The following is a 27505-nucleotide window of genomic DNA, read 5'->3' as shown; positions in this document are numbered from 1 at the left end:
CATAGATAATATCTATTTAGTTAATGAGCCTAAAAATATTTCATGCTTGTTACATATATTGTTAAATCTAAGTTGCACAGTTACTACAGCAACAATTTCTCGTCGCAAGTATTGACCTTCCCGCTGATAATGCAGTGAACATGTATGCTAAATGAACAGAGTTATGAGGTGGGGGCTTACAGATCGAAAAAAACGCAATTCTAATAAAATAAGCTCTAGGCATGCACTGTAAATTTTTGTTGTTTGTACATCTTTGTTGGTGCTCTTACACTACACTAAACAACTGCTCAGCTCTCAGCACAATCTTTTTTCTTTGCATAGACATATCGATAGACCTTGAGTTCTCTCTTGCAAGCAAGCACTCTTGAAATAAATTGGTGGCACCTGATGTGAATATGTCAAATACTGGATCAACAAAGTTCCCATTTAATACACACTTGTTATTGTGTTTAATTTTTAAGTATGCTTGTGCTGGAAAGTTGAACTTTTCTTTCTCCTACTTTTAGAGGTTTGGACTTGAAATACGTACTATCTTGCAGTGTGCCTGTGGATAAGTCAAGATCAAGTATGCTTCAGTTACCTTTGCGATATCCTAATTTTTTTCATGACGATAGTACACAGAATTTCACTTCATAGTGGTAGACATCATAGCTATGACAACTTAATTTAAACAGAAGCAGATGTGCTGAACAACATCTGGGACATTTCTGTGCTATATGCAAAAAAAAAAAACAGCAGCACATCCAATAAACAAAATCTTGCCCATCACGACAGCATTCGCGTGTTTGAGGAAGCTGTGCTTCAAGTGCTCATCCTCTTTATAAGTTATTATTTTTGGAGCCCATTGAACAGATGTGTAAAGCTAATGCAATTGAGTGCAGCCTTATGAGCTTTGGCGCATCTTTTTGGACATTTGTATGAGCTAAACACAACTAATTAAGACAAAAAAGTTATTGGTGCTGTTCGTTAACTGTGACAAGGCACAAATAAATGTTGGAAAGCCTGTTAATGCCCCTCACTGCGGGGGCGTTCATTTTGCAATTAATAATTTCTGACAATTCTCATGCCAACTATAAAGTGATCGTGAGTCGTACAGTAGTGGACAAATTTAGAATGATTCTGGCTTCCCATGTGTTCGAATAAGTGACATTGTAGCCTCACTGGAGACTGTTGTTGTGCTCAGCATGACTTAATGACGAAACATGACTAGATGCTACGCTCATAGTGCGCTGACGGCCGCTTCGCTAGCTTCACTTATACCAAGTTTCGTATTAAATGCGAAGCGTTTCATATCAAAATTTGGTGACTTTGAGCGTATCTATCTATCTATCTATCTATCTATCTATCTATCTATCTATCTATCTATCTATCTATCTATCTATCTATCTATCTATCTATCTATCTATCTATCTATCTATCTATCTATCTATCTATCTATCTATCTATCTATCTATCTATCTATCTATCTATCTATCTATCTATCTATCTATCTATCTATCTAGCCGCTTATGGCTTTTAGCTCTCCCGGCCGTTTCGATATTGGTATCGACACCAAACTTGGTATGCCATAACATGACCGTATGACGAGCATTAGTGACTAGTCATAGCATGAAAATCATCACTTGAATGCCATAAACGTCATGATTTACATTTCATGGTCTTGTTGTTCTTGCGGCGATTTCGTTCGCATGACATGTTGCAAAATTAACATGGTATGCCATGACTGCATGGCGAACACAAGCGACTGACCCTAACATGAAAATCATGACATGCGTGTCATGTAACAACATGAATACATGCCACACTCATGATGCACTCGCGGCCGTTTCACTAGCTTCGCATATACCAAACTTGGCATTACGGGACGTGAATAGATGACGAAGATATGTGACTGGTGCAAACATGATAATCTCGAGATGCGTGTCATCTAATAACATGACTACATGCCACGCTCTTGATGCGCTCGTGGCCAATTCGACCACTTCACCTATACCAAATTACGTATTACGAGACGTGGATGGATGAAGAAGGTATGAGACTGGTGCAGTCATGATAATCATCATGTGCGTGTCATGTAAAAAGTAACTACATGCTACGCTCATGATGCGCTCATGGCCATTTCGCTAGTTTCACATGTATCGAATTTGGTAATGCGTGATGCAAATGGACGACATAGGTAAATGGCACGTCCAAACATGATAACCATGACATGCGCGTCATATAAGAACATCACTACATGCCACACTCATAATGCACTTGCGGCCGTTTCACTAGCTTCACATATGATAAATTTGGCATTTGTCACGTGAATGGATGACAAGCTATGCGACTGGTACAAACATGTAATCATGAGATGCTTGTCATGCAAGAACATGGCTACATGTCACACTTAAGGCGCCGACAATGTTCGGCGTGACCAGGCGCACGTGCACGCAGCGTTCATTTCGTCGAGTCACGCCGGCGATGCCACGCCAGGCACCGAAATGCAGGCGCGCGCCACGTTGCGTTGCTCTGACGCAAGCGCGTTTAAACGCACCCGGCGTCCCTTCGTCACGAAGACAGAAGCGGTGCTGTCTGGGTAACGTCCTCTGCACGAAATGCAGCATGCCGCATTATGCACCGGTTGCCACCGGGCCGCGCCACCGATCGCTGGTCGCGTCGGTCGCGCATGGTGTCAGACTATGTGCTGCACGTTGTGCTGCCTTAGCGTCGCTTTGGCCAGCGTGGGCGTGCGTCAACGTTACGTAGGAGTATATTGGGCCATTCAGAAAGCGTTGACAACCATTTCGCTTACTTCACATATACCAAATTAGGCATTACGGGACGTGAATGGACGACAAAGGTAAATGACACGTCCAAACATGATAATGATGACATGAAAGCCACCTACGGCATAATTTACCTCTGCCTCGTAACGGTGTGCCTATTTTTTGTGACATATCAACCTTTCTCATTCGTGTTTCGCATATCAAATAATAAAAAATAAAAAATATTCGCATATCAGTGCTTTCCACTGTACATGGGATCTGTCTTTTTTTTTTTGTTACGGGCGGCGGACAACTGCGCGTGACCCGAGTTGTGATCTCATAACAGCTTTCGCCTTAGAAAACACCAGAGCAAGTAAGCACGACCCTCCACCTCTTCGTCACTATCAATTTACTGCATGTGCTTTGAAAGGAGAATTCACAGCAAAACAAATTGCGGATTTCTTCTTTCCACTCATCAGGCAACAATATTGATGCAATAATGGTGACTTGTCCAAATACTGTGTTGACGCTCTCCACTAATGCGAACTGGATTGAGGTGTATGTGAACGGTTTTTATTTGAGCATGGGAGTTGATACTGGAGCTCAAGTGTTCGTAATGAGTGCCCATCTGTGTCACCTACTCAAAAAAAATCCTCACACCTGCTGCAACTAAAGCTCTCCGTGTCGCTGATGGAGGAACTGGGGCCATCGCTGTATTGTGTACCGCTTGTTTTAGCATTGCCGTCCGCCATGTCCCCGTTTTATTTATGGTGCTCTAAAATTGCCCTCACGACCTAATCTTCATCATGGACTTCCTATCGACGCAGTCTGCCCTCATCGATTGTGCCGCCGGTACTCTCTGCTTAAATCTTACTCTTCTTCCGGATTCTTACTCTCAACTCCCGAACAGCCTCTGCACCACTGACTTCTTCCGCATATTACCTAAAGCTCCCACATTCGTTGAGTTGGCAACACTCTCTCCAGTGCTCGATGGTGATTATGTCGTGACGATGATTCATGGTGTTCTCCTGGCGCGTAAAATTACTGTCCCACACTCCATCGTAACCATGACCTGTAACCGAACATATTTACCTGTTATCAATTTTGGTTTCATGAAGCAAGTGCTACCTCAAGAAACATTGATCGCCACGCTAAGACCCTTATTCGACGACCCCGGCACCAGTTTTGTGGCAAACGTATCTCCCGATCACGCACGTCACCCGCAGAATGCCACGTGCCTCGATGCGACCTTACGCTTCATGATTGCGCCGGACCTCATACCTGCGCTATGCCGCTTTCTGGCTTTATACTGTGACATATTCGACATTGACGGCCGTCCACTCTACCAGACTTCACTCGTCACGCACCGCATGTATCGAATTTGGTAATATTTCTCTTCCCAGTCATCGTCAACCATACCGGAGTTCTGCCACCGAGCGTAAAATAACTCAGCAAGAAGTCTCCAAGATGCTAGACAAAGAAATTATGGAACCCTCCTCGAGCCCTTGGGTGTCCCCCGTGGTACTCATTAAAAAGAAAGGCGACACCTGACGCTTCTGCGTTGATTACCGCCATCTGAATAAAAGAGCAAAAAACAACGTTTACCTTTTTTCCCGCCTTGATGACGCTCTCAAGTGCCTCAACGGTGTCCGATAATACTGTTCAATAAACCTACGTACCGGCTATTGGCAGATTGCTGTCAACAAAAAAGACCAAGAGAAGACTTCGTTTGCAACAATCCAGCCATGTTCGAGCGCAATATGGACTCAACGCTACAAGAATTCAAATGGTCAACATGTCTTTGTGACCTGGACAATGTCCTTGTATATTCTCCAACATTTGAGACCCACCTTCAGCGCTTGTCAGCTATTCTCGACATCTTCACCACTATTGGTTTTCAATTAAACCCGTCGAAGTGTCACTTCAGACGGCGGCAGAATACACTGTTGGGCCACTTTGTCGACGTATCAGGTGTACAGTCGGACCTGGAGAAAATTCAGTAGGTCACGAGTTATCCTGTACCCAAGTCAGTCAATGACGTGCGGAGTTTTGTAGGACTTCGTTCATATTTTAGAAGGTTACTGAAATATTTCGCAGCCATTGCTCGACCCCTCACGGAGCTCCTGAATGAAGACGTGACATTTACGCGGGGTACCGCCTAAGCTGCCGCTTTTTCTTACCTCATCACACTTTTGATGATTCCACGTATATTGCCTCACTTTAACCCATCCACTCCGACAGAAGTGCGAACTGATACTATTGTCACGGGATTAGAGCCATCCTAGCCCAACGCCAACAAGGACACGACCGACTATTCGCCTACGGTAGCCGCCTCCTCACAGCTGCTGAGCACAACAATTCCATTACTGAGCGTGAATGTCTTACTCTCGTTCAATGTCCCGCCTATATTTATATGGCACAATTTTATCTGTAATAACTGACCATCATGCGCTATGTTGGCTTACGTCACTGAAGGATTCTATATTGGCCGGCTCGGACACTCGGCTCGGCGACTGTAAGAATATACCTACACGGTGACGTACAAGCCAAAACACCTACATCAGGACGCAGACTGCCCGTCCCGCTACCCGGTCGCTGAGTCGAGCCCTGTTCCTGACACTCACACCGCCCTTGCGTCTTTTTCCTTTCGAAAATTACATGCATCGCTGACGAGCAGCGCCATGATGCGTCCTTGCGTGCTATCGTCGAGCGCCTCGAATCACCATCTTCTAATCAGTTCCATCGCTCATTCGTACTCCGCCAAGGTGTATTATACCGCCAAAAGTTTGAGCCGTATGAACTGGCCCTGTTGCTTGTCATTCTGAAGCGCCTTCGCTCTGCAGTTCTACGCGAACTTCATAATTTTCCGACTGCCGGCCACCTTGGTGTGTCACGCACTTAGGATTGGATACGCCAACACTTCTTTTGGCCAGGCCTTGCATGCTCAGTAAGAAGGTACGCCGTGGCTTTTGAGAAATCTCAGCGCCACAAAACGTCATCAACGCTTCCCGCCGGACGCCTTCAACAACTTGAGATTCCGTCAGAACCATACTTACATGTTGGCTCAGACCTACTTGGTCATTTCCCCTTGTTTTGCTCTGGCTAGAGGTGGATAGCCAAGGCCACCGACTACGCCACGCGTTACGTCATAACACGAGCTCTTCCAACAAGCTGCGCCACAGATGTCACCGACTACCTCTGACGAGACTTGATTTTGCAACACGAAGCTCCACGGCAGCTGCATATAGACCGTGGCCGCACCTTTTTATCGAAGGTCATCGCTGATATCTTCAACAAATTCTTCAACAAACTCTTTCAGACATGCTCGCTAAGTATGTTTCTTCCAACCACTCCGACTGGGATCCTTCTTTGCCATACGTCACATTTGCATACGAGTGTTCATGTCATGACACTGCCGGTTACTTTCTATTTTTGTAACCATTGTTTGGCGAAGAACCAACATAGCCTCTAGACACTGTCCTCTCGTCCCCTGCAGTACTCACCAAAGAATATGCCATGGACGCTATCACTCGGGCCGCCCACGCACGTGAAATCACGCGTACGCGCCTTCTGACCTCTCGTGTGGAGCAACGGCGTTTCTATGATCAATGACACCGTTACGTATACTTATCACCCGGTTCTGTGGTCCTGCTTTGGTCTCTAACCCGTCAAGTTGGTTTACCAGAAAAACTGCTCACTCGCTGCACAGGTCTACACCGAGTCCTTCATGCGGTTACTTCTACGACATATAAAATCTGCAGTGTCACCCTGTTGCCTTCATCATTCGCACAGGCTACAGATATTGTACATGTGGCGCGCTTGAAGCTCAACAGCTTTCCTTGTGACGTTGACATTTAGATGCGCCGAGACTGGGCTTCTTTCGCAGAAGATTATGCGGCATTGATACATAGTGACATTCTATGCAGCTTCGCGCGTGTGCACCCGACGAAGAGGACGAAAATATGTCTACGCTTGGCCGGTACTTACCCGGTGATGCCGCAACTGTTGCTTATATTTCCTATACAACCTCGTCGATCCTCTCTTTTCACACGTAACAATACATAACATTTTGAAAAAATTTTAAGAGGTTGACCAGCCATGCTTTTTTCAATCTTACGTGGGATCACCATCCTGCCCTCCGTGACATTCGCTTATATGACGGCTGCTCAACGCTCTCCCAGCTTTTCTTCCCCCCTTTTTTTCGTCCATGGCCGCACACCGAGTTTCACTCTGGACGTCTCTTTCCTTGCGGCCTTGCACTCTCGACAGCTCCATTATCTGAACAAATTTATTGCTTCCTGCACACTGCCATCATCTGCCCGCGTTAAGACCAGCCTTTCTAAGGAAACTCGAAAGCCTCACTACGACTGGTCTCACCGTGTTGTGACTTTTTCCCCTGGTGATGAAATTCTTCTGTGGACTCCGCTGTGCGTCCCCGGCTTACAAGAGCAATTTATTAGTAGATTTTTATGGCCGTATGTGGTATTCCAGCAGCCATCTGCTGTCAATTACCGCGTTTCTCCTCTCAGCATTGATCCTGATCACCGTTGCCAAGGGATAGAGATAGTGCATGCACCTCTTTAAAACCTTATACGCGACGCATTTGATAATACCTTCAGGCGACCAGGCATCAACTTCCACCACATGTGGGAATTATTGTGAGCGAGACAAGCGAATGACTCATTTTTTTAGATGTCAAGTTGTAGTCAAATTTAGTTTATTCCCAACTCATCGAGTCGGAGACTCTTAGGCGAGAACATGCCGCAGGCATCTTGAGAGAGCCCAAAAAGCTGTACAAGAACAGAAGGTATTTATCACAGAGTTAACTCTGGGTTAGAGCTTCTTCATTTTTAGTGAACTAAATAAACATACGAAGTGTACACGGGGACATAAATCTTGTGTGACATGCGTAAATATAACACCTTTATACAAAATAATAGGCTAAAAACATGATTTGGGAAGTATTTTGGTTAGGAGCAAGCCATGTCTCGGAGAGCGAAAGTACGTCAAACTTTATAACTAAAGTATTGAGGAACATGCTGAGATCGGAAACATTGTTTTTTAATACTGCACACATTTAAATGTATAACACTGAAGTGTCTTCCAATATGCGTGACCGCTTTGTTCAAACTGCCTGCATTATGGTATTGACAACTGCCAAATAACGCCATTTCGAAGCAGGCTGTACCAATGCACAAGTGCCAATTTGATTCCTGGTGGCACATATTTTTTTTCGGAATTATCACGTTCAGCGATTCTCAGCACCTCAGATGGTTCCATTTTCCTGGCAAAAGTTTTTTCTGTAGGGCGTCCACGCGTACTTCTATCCAACGTCACGCTTCTTGGCTATGGTAGCACCTAGGAGTTGTTTTCCGCGCTGGGTTAGGTTTTCATTGACAAGAATAGGATTGGTTGACTGGAAACAAATTTTATTAGCAAAAAGACGTGCCTTCTTGGCTTTAGCCAAGACAGCGTCTCGTTTTTCCCGGCGAACAAAATGCACAACAATTTTCTTAAGATCAGGATGTCCGTTACACCAGGATACTATGACATACGTCAACTAGTATTCATTGGGCAATCTCGTAGTGCTTTCCAAGCCATCATTACTGGCATTCCGCAGGGATCGATTCTCAGTACATTATTGTTCAATATTTTTTGTAAATGACCTTTCAAATACAACTCCGGTTATCTATATCAATACGCTGCTGACACGGTACTCTTGACGTCTGCGAGCATTTTCCATGAGGCCATCACTCTTCCGCAATCAGCTGCCACTAAGCCAATGAATTGCTTTTGAGACAACCTTATTACCATAACTGTGTTTAAAACCAATCTTATCTACTTTCATAATCCATGGCACAAAGTAACCTTCACTATTCTTTCAATTTGCATGGTTCTGATATTTCATCCTGCCGTACATCCTGTTAATCCTTTTCACCTTGTTCATCCTGCACACCTTGTTCATCCTGCTCTTGTAAACCATTGCAATACTGATCTGTTGTGAAGTGCCTCGGCTTATACATTCTTAGTGACCTTTCTTAGAATAGCCATCTTGCTTAGGTTTGCAAAAGACTTCATACTGTGTCATGTTTGCTATATAATACAAGATACTGCATGCCGTTTTATCTACGAAAATTGAATGCTAATTCTCCAGGCTACAGTGCACTGTGTTATGGAATAACTATTTACGGACACTGTGCTGTCCGATGGCACAACAGATTAGAAAGTATACTAAGTCCAACTTTAAAAAGTATATCTTATGACCTCATTATGTACTCTCAAAGAGACATTTTGAAAATGCTGTTAATGCCTACTTTCAATGATCTATTAACACAAACGTAAGTCCTAAAACATTTATTCTGGAACAAAGAATTCATGGTTTCGTTCACTAACCCCCAAAGTTTCTTTTAGGAGACCAAGAGGTTCAGCAAGATATAAAACTAGGACACGAACATATTATAGTCCAACTTACTTCAACGCACTGCCCCCCCCCCCGCCTAAAACAATATACAAATAAAAGAAATTGCTATGGCGTATTCCTCTACACATGTAATGTGCATCTGATGTTTTTTTTAAAGCACTCATTTGCAACCATACTTCTCCGCAAAAATTTAGTGTGGATCTTGCTTGTGACACATCGCTGTTTTTCTATCTTCTTTCACTTTCAATTTTTCTAAATACTTCATAATGGGAAGGATTACTGTTTATATGCCCTCTGCTTCTGATCTAATGTGCATGTTGTTATGTCCTATAATCTCCACTGTGCGTTTAACTACAATTCATTTAACGTGTTCGCTTTCGCTTTCTGCCTGCGAGGCTCTGCCACTCAAGTCTCCATTTGGCTTTGCCAGGCCTAGCCATAATTACTGCTTTTTTTGAAGAAACATAGGTTATTATTATTATTATTATTATTATTATTATTATTCATTCTGTGCCTAACATCAATATCTGCAGAAGTGATGGGTTCCCCGATTGCTGTGCAAATTTTCTGAACTGCTTCGGAAGGATCAACTTGATCGCCTTTATTGAACACGCCCTTCATTCAACATTCGTGCGTATTTTCTTTGTTTCCATCACAACATAACATTATCATTTTACATGCTCGTCATCTGAGCAGGAATCGAACCTACAACCTTCGAATCACGCGTTCGATGCTCTAGCCACTGAGCTATCACAGCGGCCTTCCCTCCATTCACTTTTTGGGGAGGGGGGGTGGGTTCATATGTGAATTTAGAAGTAGGAGTGTCAGTCAGAGCCACCTATAAGCCAAGCAACGAGTGTGAAACACTCTTTTATGCGCATATGTGGCATCACGAAGCACGTGAACTTATAACGAGCAGGCAGCTGATCAACAGTCCCTTGTATACAACCTAATGACACCAAGTCTGCCAGTACGAGAACCTCGTTAATGAATAAGGGAAAGAAGTGTATACCTAAGGGCTCGTGTTCCCGTATTTTGACACAATATTAATGAGATCTCATAGACAGTAATGCCAAGTAATGTATAGGGGAAGTTATTGGAACCAATTAAAGGTAAATAAGAATAAAGAAAAGTGGGTAAAAAAATACCCATCCATGCCTTCTTTCGGGAGGAGAGGGAATCATGTGACGTATGAAGCGATGGTTGGTAGAGGCAGAGGAAGAACAAGTGCTTAAAATAAACATGGAGTATGAGCCAGTGAAATCCTATTTTAACAGTAAAATTCTATTTAAAATTTTCTGAATCCACTCTAAGAAGGCGACAGTTTGTATTCTTTACCGAGCCTGGGGTCTTTTTCAATGAGCATTGGTCCCGTGTATATAAACACCTAGTGCTATTTGTTCAAACACTTCTAGATGCTTTAAATGTTAATATATTCGAGATCACACCATCTGTCAAACCTATCGGCTAAGTGCAAATAAAATTTGACGATATCTTCCCCATGAACGCTAAACACTTGCCCTCTAAATATTTGATTGGTTTATTAGAACAACACCTGTCTCAATTAGGTACTAATATAGTAATTGCAACGGATGCATCTATGAGTGGCGAGAAGGCAGGTGTGGGTATTTTTTTTTCTCTCTCATTATTCTGGTCATTTTCATTATGCCTCCCAGATTATACACCAGTATTTGAAGCGTAATTAGTGGCCGTTTTACTAGCTATTCGTAAACTTCCTGCGACTCATTCGACAGCTGTGATAGTGTCTGACTCGTATTCCGTGTGCTCATTTTTATCATCGTCGTCGACATCAGCAGTACTAGAAACTTTTAAATCATTATTCCCAGCAAACATTTCTCTAGTGCGAATGATATGGGTGCCATGTCATCGTAGTATATTTATAAACGAGATGGCTGACACACTTGCGCGAACTGCTCTTGATCTTCCGATTGTGCCAATCATGCCTCCTACAGCTTATGTAACAGCAGCGAGGTTTAGAAAACTTTCCCTTCTTGAAGACTCATCAAAAATCATGATACCGAATCCAGATTTCTCGCTCCTGCACTTCACATGGAATAATAAATGGTGTCCCATGTGTAAATTGGAAGTCTTAATAAAAAAATTACGTTGCCGTGTACCACCTCTTAATTTCTACTTAAACAGGTCTGGTCTGGTGCCATCCCATCTGTGCTCAAGCTATAACGAACCTGAGCATATCGACCATCCTCTTATCACATGTCACCGTTTCGAAAATCAAAGAAAAAAGTGCTTCGAAATTTTATTTAAAAAACTAGGAATATCACTTAATACTCCCAATATTTTGTCTTTTGGGGTCACTTCATTGGGACACAGCGACAGGAACATCTGCGGGGCTCTCTGCGAATTCATATAAAACACAAGAAGATTACCTTGCTGAGTCAGCGATCAGCTCTCGAATTTTACTAGCCACACTACCACTTATTATTTAGCTGATAAACTGCAATGATTCCACTTTCAGGAGAATTTCATATAACGATTCCACCTCAGATATTCAACAAATTCTATTATTTCTCTTCCCCCCTTTTTTCTTTTTTTACATTGCGCCAAATTAACTTCACAGTCAAAAAATGGTAATCATATTCCCTTAGTCTAGAAATTCTAAAGGTATTGACATGCATTAACCACCGGCTTCTTGGCCAATGCCCCTTAGTGGGTGAGAGCCACAAAAGAAAGGAACAAGCAAGCAAGCAAGCAAGTATGAGCCAGGCCACGTCGCCCAGTCATCATAAGCGTCACACGAGTCGACAGGATGAAGACCTGCCAGCCCCTTCATCAGCCGCTCATCATCTACGCAGTTCTCCGCAAGACACCCTCAGCAGACATGGACTAACGTACAAGCGCCTAGTAATACGCGTCGGCCAGCATCATGTCAAAACCGTCTGCTGACCTTGACATCACCAAGTACACCGGATCAGCAGACGATGGACCCGTAGAAGACTGGTTCAACCTCTTCGAGCTCCACGCCACCACTGCATCATGGTCGGAATGGGAGATGTACATCAACTTTATCGACCACGTCTCCGGTGAGGCCTTCAAATTCTACCTCACCCACATATTTCAAAACGACAAGTCATGGGAAAAGATAAAACAAGAAATGATCGTTTGGTTTAAAGAATACGATGACGACTACGACGAAGACTTGCTTGTAACCCACCATCCACAGACAACCGCACTCGGTCGTCACAGTCAAAAGCAGCCTTCACGAATTGATCCTCAAGTGCATATAAATCAAACGCTCACCGTTTGCCTTGTAATGACACCGTGTCCACAATAAGCGAACTGTCGACGCATCAAGAAACTACCCAACCCCGCCATGACGGCTCAAAAAGGTGTTTCTCAGCACAAGACTTTGTTTCTATGGTTCAGCAGACTGTGCAGATTGAACCTAGTAATGCCACGTCACCTGTGGTATCCTCACCCAGAGCTCACTAATGCAAGTACCAAAAGAATGCAGAAGTAATACAAACATTGAACCTCGCACGCATCTGTCTGTCAGAAGCGTCGACACAGGACCACCTTACCGGAGCCTTAGAAGAGCATTTTAGCAATGATGGTGCATTACCAACTATGCCCGACCAGCGAGACACCAGCTCACTATGCATCAGCTGTTTACGGGACATGTCAACTTGCGAAAGAAGCGAATTCCCAATTCCGAAAGGGGCTCCACTACAGCCATCTCCTGAGCAAAATCAGCGAAACAAGCAAAGCCAAGTCCTCAAACACATGCGACCGAAAAAAAAATGCAACAAAGGCATCGACGAACGCGAAACTCAACGAAAGTGCGTTCATCAATTCAAGAACATCGAAAAATAATATCACCAAACCAAAGGTCATTTCAAAATGTCAGACACTTTCGCACAAAGTAAATTCGCCAGAGACGCTCTCAGCGCCCGCTGTTACACCTACTGCAACACCACAGAAAACGCCGAGAAAGACGTCGAAGCACTACTTGCAAACCGCAAGCACTCCGACACCCTGTCACAATCTGTCGAGAAGATCGCACGCAAGAAGCATCTGGATTGCACCATTCACGACGAAAAATACAACCCCGACGACATCCGAGCTGCCGATGCCACAAGGACGTCCAACCTCATTCATTCTTCGCAGCTGCTGAAGCCGTGTCATGGTCAGTGCAGTTGTGCAGGACGCGGTTATCTTCTCCAGAACGCCACAGTCAGCCTCGCCCACCGGAATTCCTGCGTTAACCGGACTGCTGCTCTCTTCCCTGTAGTCTTTGAAAGTTTACGGAACTTCCCTGGAACACAGAACAAATTGTGAATTTTGACATTTTAGGCTTTTCAAACTCTCCTAGTTTACTTTTTCTTGTTCGTAATCCACGCCTTCTTTCGGGAGGAGGGGGAATCATGTGACGTATGAAGCGATGGTTGGTAGAGGCAGAGGAAGAAGAAGTGCTTTAGAATAAACATGGAATATGAGCCAGGCCACGTCGCCCAGTCATCATAAGAGAGACTGCAACAAAGGCATCTGTGTTTGTGACACTATAACAATGAGATCTAACAGACAAAATTGCCAAGGAATGCATAGGAAAAGTCACCAGAACCAATGCAATGTATATAAGAAGAAAGAAAAGTGGGTGAAAAAATAAACTGCCGTGAGCCGAAATCGAACCCAAGACTTTCAAATAACGCTTTCGATTCTCTAACCACCGAGCCATCACGGTGGTCATCCCCCGTCCACTTTTTTGGGGTTTATATTGAATTTAAACGTGGGAGTGTCAGTCAGCGCCATCTGTAGCCAAGCGGCGATTGTGGAGCACCCTTTTATGAGCCTGTGTGGCGTCACGTAGCGCGTGAACTCATTACGAGCGACCAGCTGACCAACAGTCCCCCGTATACAACCCAACGACACGAAGTCTGCCAGCACGAAACCCTCACCAATGAATAAGGGAAAGAAGTGTACATCTAAGGGCTCGGCTTTCTGTGTTTTTGACACAATATAAATGGGATCTAACAGACACACACACACACACACACACACACATATATATATATATATATATATATATATATATATATATATATATATATATATATAGCCAGAAAGCAAGAAAAATACAGAAAAAGACCCCAGTGTGCGGAATCGTACGTAAGACTTCTGCGTCGTGAATACGAGGCGCTAACCACTGAGCCATCTAACAGCACAGCTTTCCACGTTCAAACCGCAAGCTACTTTATCTACCACTTACCTCTGTTCACGGGAGTTGGGGGGGATTATTGTGTTTTCAGCATTACTAGCAAGTTGGCGCAATGCTCCAATATTCCACGTGTACTTTGCCCCGCTTAAAGCAGAAAGGCGAGGCTTCCTCTTGCGCCCTTATCTCTTGGTGGGGAGGATCATACGTCTTGGCTGGCGTTGGGCTTGCACTGGAACGATTCTGGTGTAGTTACGGGGCGCACAAAGGTCACAGCAATGGTTGCACAGCCTCCATTTGCGAAAAGGGCGCGCTTTTCAGACACAGCGAAGTAACAACTGAGACGCTTGTTCGCCTTCGTCTGTGCCTGTGAGTATGTTTCGTGCGTAATTTGTGCGTGAGAAACGCGAGGCACGTTCCGATCTGCTTGCCATTCTGCGCGTGACCTTTCAGTTTGTTGCTATTCCGTTCCTTACTTCATCTTTGCGGCAAAACTGCGACTCTTTATTTACGTCACGCTTGAAATAAATGACCGAAGCAGCATCAATAATGTTCCGGATTGAACAGCGAAAAGCTTAGCTTTTTTTTTTTCACTTCAATCGCCAACGGTGCTAGCGCTTAGCGTTCATGCTTTGATCAGGTTTGTGATGGTTTCGCAATGCTAACCTCAAGGATGGGTTCAATTCTTGCCCATGGCAACTGCCTTCCGACCGGGGTGAGCAGCAACCATACATGTGCTTGGATAAAACAGCAGGTTTCAAAATGCTAGAAGGGCCCAATTACTTTACAGCATGTCTCGCAATGATGTCGCGCTTATGTACAGAGCATATAGGATTGCGTTGTTAACGGGTGATTCTTTTGAAAACACGTAATTCTTTCGCTTCTACAAGTGCTGTTTCTTTCGGACGCATCCAAGTAACTGCTGCCTATGTGCCAAGCTTCGCGCGTGTCTTAGTCACAAAATATATCGAATGCACTCGCTCGAGAATACCACTGCAGCTGTGACATTAGATTTTCCTATGTCTACTTGCGCATTCATTCATTATTGGCTCAAGTGATTTTTCTCAATAATTTTGGTGGCCAATTTCACTTTAAGAGCAAGTTGAGGTTAATTGCAGAAACTGCTGCTGCTGCTATCAGATAGCGTCTTCGTGCAGCGTCGTATATAAGTTATCCCGCTCCAGTTTAGATAGCCTCCTGATAAATAATTTTTCGCCACAGTTTATTACCCCTGAGCAGCATGAACCGGTATCGGACATAATGTGCGAGTCTAATCGTTGCTGCATTGAGGCGGAGGACGTTCCATTATCACGTGAGCCACGAAGCTGACTGATCCACCAAAACGCCGGCACTAGCACTCTCATCGCCGCCAGGGCAGAGTCTCACGTCTGGTCCGCACGTTCACGTGGTTTCGAATTGTGATGATGACGATAACGATGGACTATAAAAGCATAGCTCACACTCACTCTGACCCAGAAACGATGATTAGATACAAGAGATCATATATGAATTGTATGTATAATGAATTATGAAATGGTTGGAAGAATTTATTGATACTAATTTTGAGATTCGTCATCAAAACCACCCTAATTCAATTTAGAATTTTCCTACAGAGGAATAGAAATGCCAGTGACAATTACCTAAGTAAGGATGTAAAAATACTTAAATCAAATCTAATTCGATTAAAAGCTACTTAGGAACTGCTTTTGTACAGTGAGGTGAAGCTAACCTTGTCTGTTGCTTTCCTTCCTCCCTACATGTGTCTATGGCGCATGACAGCGCACAAGTTTCATCAAATTGCCTTTGGTTACTGCATGCCTTGTTATTTGGCTAATCGAGACACTGAAATACTCCTTCAGTTGAACGGCTCGACACACGTGGGCCACATCCGCACGAGCTGGGGCGGCGTGGGTCGCAACGTGGCCGACTGCCTCTCCCGCCTTCTGGGAGACCCGGTACGCCTGGTGTCTGCCGTAGGCATCGACACTAACGGAGAGGCGCTCCTCAAGCACAACCCGCTCCTGGTAAGCCTACCTTATCTCTCAAGCGCCACCCTGCATTGCCAACCTTAGCGATTCATCCCTACATCTACGGGCTTTCCTTCTCTTGTGCCTTTTTCGTCTGATCTCGTGATATTTGTAGCACTATAAAAATCTTATACGTTTTTAGGTAAAACGCCAAATAAAAAAAAACAATTTATTTCGCTTTTTACTTTATTTTATTCAAAGGGGCCCTGCACTCATATTTCAGCCACGTGGTTTCAGGTTTTTTGATGCACTCCTTTTGCTCCCATCGAGAAATGGACGAGGAATTACACCATCTCCCACAAAAGGGATTATGTAGGAATGCAAAGCGAGGCTTGGCGTTCATTTGAATTTATTTCATTGTTCCATTTGCACGCTTCTGTGTATGTTTCATTTGCACGTGTGTGGAGTTGTGTACATGTTGTGGGCCACTTATGTTACCTTTTCCTTTGTGTGTATTACCGTGTGTGTATTCGTCGCACCGCGAAGTGAACACACTTCGAGATTCGCTTGCCGACGTTGCCGTTTACGTTTATTTTTGTGAGCTAACAGTTGTGGATCCACTTGCCGGCGAAACCGTTTATGTTCTGCATCCCGAGTATTCTTGTGTCCGGTGGTGCTGCTTGCGGTGCTTACGCTAATGCTTTCACAGCTTGCGTTGTTGCCGCAGTTTACATTACCGACGCCGCCACAACTTAAGCCGACTTTTACGTCCATAGCACTGTTGCGAAGGAGAGTGCAACGGGAGCGAGCACGCGCCTCACGGCTGTGGCGGAGAGAGAAAAATGGGAGAGAAGAAACAAAGCGGAAGCAGCACTCACGCCACCTGTGATGGAAGAGGAGATTTGGAAAGATGGCGGTTGCTCGGTGGTGGCAGCGGACGCATGAGTAAAGTATGGACACAGCCAAGAGCAAGAGCTGCTTCGCATATAAAAGGAATTTTGCAGATGAACGCACGCAAAGAGATGTAGTGAACCTCTAAATTAAGAGCAGAAGCAGGTGACGAAAGGTGGCATGCTCTCTCGTACTTCACTCAGCCAGTGACAAGCCAGCCTGGTTTTCAACTGCTTCCAAACAAAGTGAGGCTTATACTTGGCGAGCCAGAACGCTGCAGCCAACGTTGCTTTTAGTAATGTTGGCTGGAGCACAAGGTGGACTTCCTGCCATAAGCGGGCCCTGCTCTTTCTAATGGATTCGGTGCCACATCATTCAAACGGCTCTGTGTTGATAAAGGGGGGGGGGGGGGGTCAAAACGCTCTAGAAACGATGAGCTGCTGCGACTGGACAAACTTGCTCGGGGTAACACAAGTTAGCCCGAGCAAGCTGAGCGATACCTCATTTCCGGCAGCAGAGAGCGTTGATGCACGACGCGGTGGTCAGCGCGGAAAGTCACTTAATAAAGAAATTAAAATGTGACACGTTTTGCTCTCGCCGATTTCACTGGCACTACAGCATTCATCAAGGCCCACAGCACGCAAATGGTCGATAAAACCAACACGCGTAGTTAGGAATCCCTTCGAGGAACCTTTTGTGTTCTGCATGACGGTGTGAAGGTGATTGGAGCTCTGTAACAAAAGATAACATTTGCTACGCAGCGCAGCCAGGGAACTGTTTTGTAGTCATACATATGCATGCATTGATATTCAAGCATAGTGTAGTATTACAAAGAAAAAAATGCAAGAAACATCGGAGGAAACTTCTGGAGGCCTATATGCCAAAAAATACCAGTAATGTCATTGAGCTTCGAGTACCTTACGCAGTAGAGTTTCCAAAATATACTCTAGAGGAAATTCTGGCGATAGTGTCTATGGCAGCTGCACCACACGGTGCTTCAGCGAGCAAGGAAATTATGGGTATGACATGGATATGCCTAGTCTTCGTACTTTACCTTCGTTCTAGCATCGCATGGCTTGAAGCTGCATTGTCACGAAATAGCCATCAGAAAGTGTTCGGCAGCCATTTGTCTGCGCTTGTTTGTCTCTTCTCTTGTGTCCCGTTGGTTTACGCTTTCAATTATTTCATTATGAATTTGTACCAATAGCCCACCTGTCAACCTTTCTGCCAGTCTTTGGCAGTTACGCTTCACCACCTTTATCTTTTAGGCTTGTCACTTCAAATCAAGTCATGAAATGAAAAACAGTTTGATCTTTCCTTCCAAACAAAACCAAAACACAGCAATAAATGAAGACACAAGTGTTCGCCACCCGCAAGTATGTATACTAGGCAAATCCATATCATACGCATATTTGCCAAAGATCGCAGGGCCAACGTCCCCTACAGTAAAGTTTAAGACCCTCTATGTCTTACACAAACCATTTTGCATAATATGTAAAGCAAATTTGGTATTTAAATGGCTAATGATACTGTCAGAGCGTCGTGACGCGGACGAAGAAAGGAGACTGGATGGTCAGATTAAACTGCTTATTTGGCCGCACATGTGGCCACATAAAAGGCAAATCAAATTACAGCTAGACACTGACACTGATAACGGCCAACAGATCGTCGGCTGTCGATAAAGCTGACAAGTGGTGAAGCGCGTCTGCATTTATACACGTGCCGTCGAATATTTTAGCGTTATCGCTAGCGGACGCGTAGATGCCAGAATAATCTGTAATGTTCGCGAAGGGGGCGTAATTCTAACAAAACGATCGATCTTCTACAATCCTGAAGCTTCTCAAACACTGCAGGCGTGCTTTGCGCTGAGAGTTACTAAGGGTGCCACGGGGTGATAACAAAACTTAAGTAAGTAATGTGACAATACTCACACCACACATTTTCTGACATACGACACTCAGACGACACACTGCGAGACTCCCACGTGACCAACTAAATTTTCCTAATTTTTAGAGTAAGATACAGCTATTTACACAAAAATAAGCATGTTTTTTAATACAATTAACATAGTCACCAAAACGACCCCGACTGGCGTCCTAATGAATCTTTTCACAGCGATAGCTCTACTTGTTCCGGTACAAACCTAGACAACGCGTCCTTGAATGAAAAAAACTTTTGAGCTGATCAAACGCCGACGTTTCGAGCCCGTGACATAATCCACGTGTAGCAAGTCGCCATTGCATTGGCAGCTTGTCACCCCAAATTGCAAACCATCACCTCCGACACTCGAGGGGTCTGTCGAAACATCGTAAATGGCTGTGTCGCGTACCTAGCCTACCGGCTATTGCAACGTTCTGACTGCCAGGCAATCCCTGCACCCCACCGCATAATCTAGACTCCTGCTCATGTGGGTCTTGAAGAGAATGAGGTAACCGACGCTTCCACTCGCGCACTCTCGACGGACATTACCACTCGCCTTCGGGACGACTTGGAATTAAATACTCCCCACGAAATTGAGATCTTACCAATCCAACCCCACCCTTCATCCACGCCCTTGCAAAAGCACAAGTAAAGCAGAGAAGCTGATTTTACTCAGACTCTTCACGAACACGACACTGTGCACCATCATCATGATAATTTATCATCACTATCATCATCATCATCATCATGACTACGTCCACTGCAAGACAAAGGCCTCTCCCTTGTTCCACCAGTCAACTTGGTACTGTGCTTGCTTCTGCCATTTTATACCCACAAACATCTTAATCCAACTACCCATCTAATTTTCTGTCTCCCCCTAACCCGCTTGTGTTCTCTGTGAATTCATTCAGTTACCCTCAATGACCAGCGGTTATCCTGTCTACGCACTACATGGCCCGCCTATGCCCATTTATTCTTCTTGATTTCAACTATGATATATTTAACCCCCGTTTCTTCCCTAATCCACTCTGCTCTCTTCTTCTCTCTTAAGGTTACACCTACAATTTGCCTTTCTATTGCTCGCTGCGTCGTTTTCAATTTAAGCTGAACCCTCTTTGTAAGTCTCCATGTTTCTGCTCCATAGCTAAGTACCAGCAAGATGCAGGTGTTATATACCTTCCTCTTAAGTGATATTGACAATGTACCAGTCAAGGCTTGAGAGTGCTTGCAAAATGTGCTCCACCCCATTCTTATTCTTCCAGTTCCTTCAATCTCGTGGTTCGGCTCCATCGTTATTACCAGTCCTAAGTAGACGTACTCTTTTACAACTTCAAGTGCACTATTACGTATCTCGAAGCGTTCTTTCCTTCCGAGGTTGTTGTATATCACTTTCGTTTTCTGCAAATTAATTTTAAGACCTACATTTGTGCTCTCCTTGTCTAACTCAGTAATCTTGAGTTGCGATTCGTCCCCATAGTTACAGAGCAATACAATGTCATCGGCAAAGCGCGGGTTACTTAGGTTCTGATTCATATGTGGGGTTTACGTCCCGAAACCACCGCATGATTATGAGAGACGCCGTATTGGAGGGCTCCGGAAATTTTGACCACCTGGGGTTCTTTAACGTGCATACAAATCTGAGTACACAGCCCTACAACATTTCCGCCTCCTTCGGAAATGCAGCCGCTGCAGCCGAGATTCGGTCCCTAGACCTGTTGGCAGGCAGCCTTACCTTAGCCACTAGGGCACCGCGGCGGGGCGGGTACTAAGGTACTCTCCATTAACTCTTATACTTTACTTTTCCAACTCTAGGCCTCCGAAAACCTCCTCTAAGCACGCAGCAAATAGCATTGGCGAGATTGTTTCCCCCTGCCTTACACCCTTCTTCATTGGTGTTCTGTTGCTTTCTTCAGCAAGCTCTATGGTCGCAGTTGACTCCTTGTGAATTTATTGCAGGTTGTTTATATATGCTTCGTCGACACCCTGATTCCGCAGTGTCTGCATGACTGCTGATATTTCGATTGAATGAAATGCCTCCTCGTAATCTATTGAGGTTATGCATAGTGACTGGCTGTATTGTGAGCTTTTCTCTATTACCTGATTGATAGTACGAATGTGGTCGATTGTTGAGTAACCTGTTCAAACTCCTACTTGTTCCTTCGGTTGATTGAATTTTAATGTTGTCATAATTTTGTTAGCGATTACCTTTGTAAGTAGCTTGTATACAATGGAGAGCAAGCTGATCGGCCTGTACTTCTTCAAGTCCTTGTCGTCTCCTTTTTTTGTAATGGGATAATATTAGCATTCTTCCGAGATTCTGGTAGTCTTACCGTCAAGAGACACTTGGTAAAAAAAGTGGCTAGTTTTTCTAGCACAATCTGTCCTCCGACTAAGGTTGCGCGGCGGGCTTGTTGGTTATTCATGTTGTTCGAGGTATAGCGCATCCAGGACGGGACAGAGAAGAAGACACAGAACACATACACGGCGCTGTGTTCTGTGTCTTCTTCTCTGTCCCGTCCTGGTTGCGCTATACCTCGAACAACATGAATCTGTCCTCCGTTTTTCAGAAGATCTGATGTTACCTGGTTCTCAGCAGCAGCTTTGCCTCTTTGCATTCCCTCCTAGACTTTTCTGACTTCTGTCATTACTGCTGAGATGCCATCTGGGTTCCTGCTAGTTCTTATATTAAGGTTGTCGTTGTGCCGGCTACTGTACAGTTCTTTTCGAAACTCCTCCGCTATTTTAGCTATCATATTCACATTGAAAGTTACTTTGCCTTCCTTGTCCATTAGTGCATAAATCTGGTTTCTGCCTATCAAGAGTTTCTTCTTCACTCCATTGACGCTTCCTCTGTTCTTCAGAGCGTGTTCAATTTTCTTCATGTTATACCTTCTTACATCAAATACCTTACGCTTATTATTCAAATTCGTAAGCTCTGCCAATTCTAGTTTGCTCGTGATATTTGAGGTTTTCATGCTTTGAACCTTCTTAATGAGGGTCTCAGTCTGTTGGGAAAGCTTACCTGTGTCCTGTATAAGTACCATACCTCCCACTTTCACTGCACACTTCGTAATGATACTTGTGAGATTATAATGCATTGCGTCAACGCTAAGGCTGGTTTCCTCAATAAGAGTTCAGTACCAGTTTTGAAGTGAGACTCTGAATTGCTGTACTTTCCTTCTCAGTGCTGGCTCATTGATTGGCTTCTTGTGTATCAGTTTCTGTCGTTCCTTCTTGAAGTCTAGCTAAATTCAAGACCGTACCATTCTATGATCGCAGCATCATACCTTGCAGAGTACTTCCATATTTTGCACGATCTCTGGGTGTGAACCACTATAAAGTCTATTTCGTTCTTATTTTCGCCATTAGTACTTTTTATGTCCACTTACGGTTCCTTTGTTTTCGGCAGAAAGTACTCAAGATCCGTAAATTATTTCATTTTTCGAATTTTACAAATAGCTCCCCTCTGGAATTTCTGGTACCGATGCCATAATTTCTTACTGCCTGGTCCCCAGCCTCCTTCTTCCCTACCTTGACGTTGAAGTCGCCCATCAGTATAGTATACTGTGTTTTTACCTCGTTCATTGCCAATTCAACGTCTTCATAGAAGCTTTTAACTGACGCGTCATCATGGCTGGATGTAGGCGTGTAAGCATGTACAACCTTCATCATGTACATATTGAGTTTAATTACGATACCTGCCACCCTTTCATTATTGCTATAGTATTTCTCTATGTTGGCGGCTATATTTCTGTGGATGAGGAGCCCCACGCCCAGTTCTCTTCTGTCGTCCTAGCCATGATAGCAAAGGACGTGCCCATTCTTTAGCACTGTATAGGCCTCATCTGTCCTAACCTCAGTGAGCCCAATCACATCCCGTTTAACACCCTGTAGCTCCTCGAATAGTACTGCTCGACTTGCTTCACCAGATAAGGTTCTAGTGCTAAACGTTGCCAAAATCAGCTTCCAATGGCGGCCTGACCTGACCCAGACATTTTTAGCGCCCTCTGCTGCATTCCAGATCTGACCACCACCGTGGTCAGTTGCTTCGCTGCCGCTGGAGACTGAGGGTCATGAGTAAATTGACGTATGCATGTGGGAGGCGGTGCCCAGGTACGGCACCAGGGTGGTCAATCCTTCTCTGGTAAGGTAGTGCTTTACCGGTGGAGGTCACCAGTGAGGCCTCTTACGCCAGGCCTCTTACTGCAGCTTCATCACCAAGCGTTTTTTTTTTCAATTCACTCGGAAACTGGGTGGAACCGGGATAAAAGCCACGGACATCTTGCACGCGAGGCGGATACGCTAGCCACAACACCTTCGCTGTGAGTGTGCAGGAGAAATAGGAGGTACAGTAGTTATACAGGACTCTGGCAAGCTGTCCCAGAAGACGAAGAGCGTAATTAAGAAACGTCAAAGCACGAAAGCATCGAATGCTATAGACAAAAAAGAATCGGCCGAGCTTTAGCACGCGCACCGCGTCACGTCAAAATGTCTTCGCGCCTTGACTATGGCATGTAGTCATATTCTCACATGACACGCATCTCATGATTATCATGTTTGCACCAGTATACCTTCGACATCCACTGGCGTCACGTAATGCCTGATTTGTCATATGTGAAGCTAGCGAAATGCCCGCGAGCGCATCATCAGTGTGGCATGTAGTCATATTGTTACATGACGCGCATGTTGTGATTATCATGTTTGGATGTCTCATTTACCTATGTCGTCCGTTAGCGTCGCGCAACACCGAGTATGGTACATGTGAAGCTAGCGAAACGGCCGCGACCGCATTATGAGTGTAGCATGTTGGGACATGGCACGCATATCATGTTTATCATGTTTGCACCAGTACCATACCTTCGTTCTTCATTCACGTCCCGTAATGCCAAATTTGGTATAAGTGAAGCGAACGAAATGGCTGCCAGTGCATCATGAGCATGCAATGTAGTCAAGTTGTTACATGACACGCATCTCCTGATTATCATGTTTCCACCAGTCACATACCTTTGTCATCCATTCGCGTACTGTAATACGATATTTGGTATATGTGATGTTTTCGAAACGGCCGCGAGCGCATCATCAGCGCGGAATTTAATCATGTTGTTACATGACACGCATCTCATGGTTATCATGTTTGCACCAGTCACATACCTATGCCATCCATTGACGTACTGTAATACCACATTTGTTATATGTGACGCTAGCGAAACGGCCGCGAGCGCATCATGAGCGCGGCATGTAGTCTTGGTGTTACATGACATGCATGTCATGATTTTCATGTTAGGGTCTGTCGCTTGTGTTCGCCATGCAATCATGCCATACCAGCTTTGCAACATGGTATGTGAACGAAACCACCGCAAGAGCATGAAGACCTTGAAATGTAAATCGTGATATTCATGATATACTTATCATGCTTTTCATGTTATGACGAGTGAAATATGTTTTTCATACAGTCATGTTATACCATATCAAGTTTGGTATCGATACCATTATTGAAACGGCCAGGAGAGCTATAAGTCGTAGGTGGCTAAATAGATAGATAGATAGATAGATAGATAGATAGATAGATAGATAGATAGATAGATAGATAGATAGATAGATAGATAGATAGATAGATAGATAGATAGATAGATAGATAGATAGATAGATAGATAGATAGATAGATAGATAGATAGATAGATAGATAGATAGATAGATAGATAGATAGATAGATAGATAGATAGATAGATAGATACGCTCAATGTCGCTGAACCTCGCATAAAAATACTTCGCATTTCACAGAAAGGAGGAAGGCAGGGATGTTAACCAGAAAGATTTCCGGTTCGCCAATCTACACTTGAGGATTAGTATCAAGGCCGCACACCCTCTGTGACCTTACAGATGCTGATAGCATGTATTGCAACCTGTGCAAAAGTACTTCAAAACAATTTATTGCTGAAATAACGAACTGTAAACTCCCATTTATTACTGACATTCAATTTCGGGGGAAGAACCGCTACGCCATTTAGGCATGTCGAAATGGCATATCAAGTTCGTGGCACACGACACTCGCTCGCTTTTTTTTATTGTTTGAAAGCAGGCGCATTCAGCAACGATGCCTTCGGACAACGCAACGTTGCAAGTTTCCACCAGCAGAGCACGTTGCGCCATGCCGCTGCAAGCGGAACGAACGCACGCCAGCAGCAAACGTCGCATTTCGATTGATATGTATGGTTTAACGTCTCAAAACCACCATATGATTATGAGAGGCGCCGTAGTGGACGGCTCCGGAAAGTTCGACCACCTGGGGTTCTTTAACGTGCACCCAAATCTGAGCACACGGGCCTACAACATTTCCGCCTCCATCGGAAATGCAGCCGCCGCAGCCGGGATCCAAACCCGCGACCTGCGGGTCGGCAGCCGAATACCTTAGCCACTAGACCACCACGGCGGGGCGAAACGTCGCAATTCATCAAAGCCCAGCCGGACAGCCTAGCATGATGAACGAGAGGGTTTTTAAGCACCGCTTTGGGGCGCACGCATTGGTGCTGCTATGGTACAACTTACCGAAACAAAATTGGCTCCGTATCTGCATGTAATCTGCAAATGTCATCGAAAGATGATAGTCTGGCGAGTTGAGAGAGTGAACAATTAATTTGATGTTCTGCGCGAGAAATTCGGTGAATATCATTTTGGAGGCACTGCGTTAGAGTGCCTCGAGCGTGCAGTGGAGGCGAACGAGCGCACCAAATCACATCATGAAAGCATGGATCTATATGGCTGTACCCTTTAGATCGGGCGGTGGCTAACGCCACCAAGCCGTAATACTTAGTGAACCAAAAAATAGATTTATCTTTTTCATTTAAATAGTGAGGTTGAGGATTTGTATTTTGCAGTGAAGGGTTTAATTTTCAATCGTGCCTTGCCTTTAGCCCCCAATCAGATAACCTCCTTCTAGTTCATTCTACCCGCCTAAAGCCTATTTTGCCCTCCCTGTTCCTAAACCACAGTGCTTTGAAGTACTCTGCGCCATCATATGGAACTATAGGGTGAAGCCCTCTACAGAACATTATCAAGTGTTCGGCAGTTTCCTCTTCCTGTCCACACGCACTGCATACCGTGTCGACCTCTTCGTATTTGGCTCGATATGTCTTGGTTCGCAATACTCCCGTTATGGCCTCAAAATGTAGAGAACTATCCCGAGTATTATCATGGATTCTTTCCTTGCAAATTTCCTGCTTAAAGCTAGATATATCTCTAGTGTGTACTTCTTAATCATGCCGATTCTCCATATGTCAGTCGCCGTTTCTTTCACCTTCTTCTTTACCAATAATTCTTTTTGGTTTGGCTCCCTTCTGTTTTCTAAGTATTTACCAGCCAATTTCCTTGTTCGCTTCTTCCATTTTGCATCGACATTCTTCATGTACAAGTAGCTGAAAACCTTCCTAGCCCAACGCTCCTCCCCCATTTCTCTCAATCGCTTCTCAAATTTTATCTTGCTGCTAGCTTCCCTGCCCTCAAATGATGTCCATCCCATATCACCTTGTACTCCCTGATTTGGTGTATTCCCGTGAGCTCTTAAGGCAAGCTCACCTTTTCCACGTTGCTTAATTTCTAATCTTGTTTCAACTTCTGATCTCATGCACAAGAGCGCATTGCCGAACATCAGACCAGGAACCATGAACACTTTCTCTATTCCTCTCACAATATCATACCTATATTAATTCCACAGTACCCTGTTTTTATCACAGCTGCATTTCTGTTACCTTTAGTCGTCACGTATATGTCATGTTCCCTCAGGTACTCAGTCCCATTGCCTATCCATACACCCAGATATTTCTATTCATCTGTTATCTCTAGCATGACCTCCTGTAATTTAAGCTCACTACCTTCATTATCAATAAACATCATGACTGCTGATTTTTGCTTACTGAATCTGAAATCTAACCTATCTCCCTCATTACCGCAGATGTACATCAATCTCTGCAAATCTTTCTTGCTGTAGGCCATCAGCACTATATCATCTGCGTACATCAATGCTGGTAGTGCCTGTTCAATGAGTTTTCCTTGTTTGACAAAAGAGAGGTTGGAACCTTGTGCGCTTCCCTCTCTTTTGGCGTCTAATCATTGTAAGTATAGCTTGAATAACAATAGTGACAGACGACTCCCCTGCCTAAGCCCCCGTTTTACATCTGTGGACTTGGATACATGTTTTTCCCACTTTATAACTGCCTCGTTTCCTTTATTTTTATCCTTAAAAGATTATTGGCTCCATCTTCCACACCTAGTGTGTCCCGTGTTCCCCACAAGTCCTCTTGAACCACGCTATCGTACGCACCCTTGATATCCAAAAATGATAGCCAAAGAGGCCTGTGTTCCTTATCTGCAA

General features: G+C 44.4%; 1 protein-coding gene across 6 annotated transcripts in view; it reads left to right on the top strand.

The window, feature by feature from the left end:
• Positions 1 to 27505, top strand: part of LOC119169183 (pseudouridine-5'-phosphate glycosidase) — a 2087124-nt gene that overhangs the window by 1027098 nt on the left and 1032521 nt on the right. For all 6 annotated transcript variants that reach the window (XM_037420298.2, XM_075886270.1, XM_075886274.1 and 3 more), the window contains one exon: positions 16219 to 16383. In XM_037420298.2, coding sequence (XP_037276195.2) covers positions 16219 to 16383 — 165 coding nt within the window. The remainder of the gene's footprint in view (positions 1 to 16218; positions 16384 to 27505) is intronic.

This window comes from Rhipicephalus microplus, chromosome 2 (assembly GCF_043290135.1).
Source record: "Rhipicephalus microplus isolate Deutch F79 chromosome 2, USDA_Rmic, whole genome shotgun sequence".
Classification (NCBI taxonomy): domain Eukaryota; kingdom Metazoa; phylum Arthropoda; class Arachnida; order Ixodida; family Ixodidae; genus Rhipicephalus; species Rhipicephalus microplus.
This window is presented reverse-complemented; position numbering and strand designations above follow the sequence as displayed.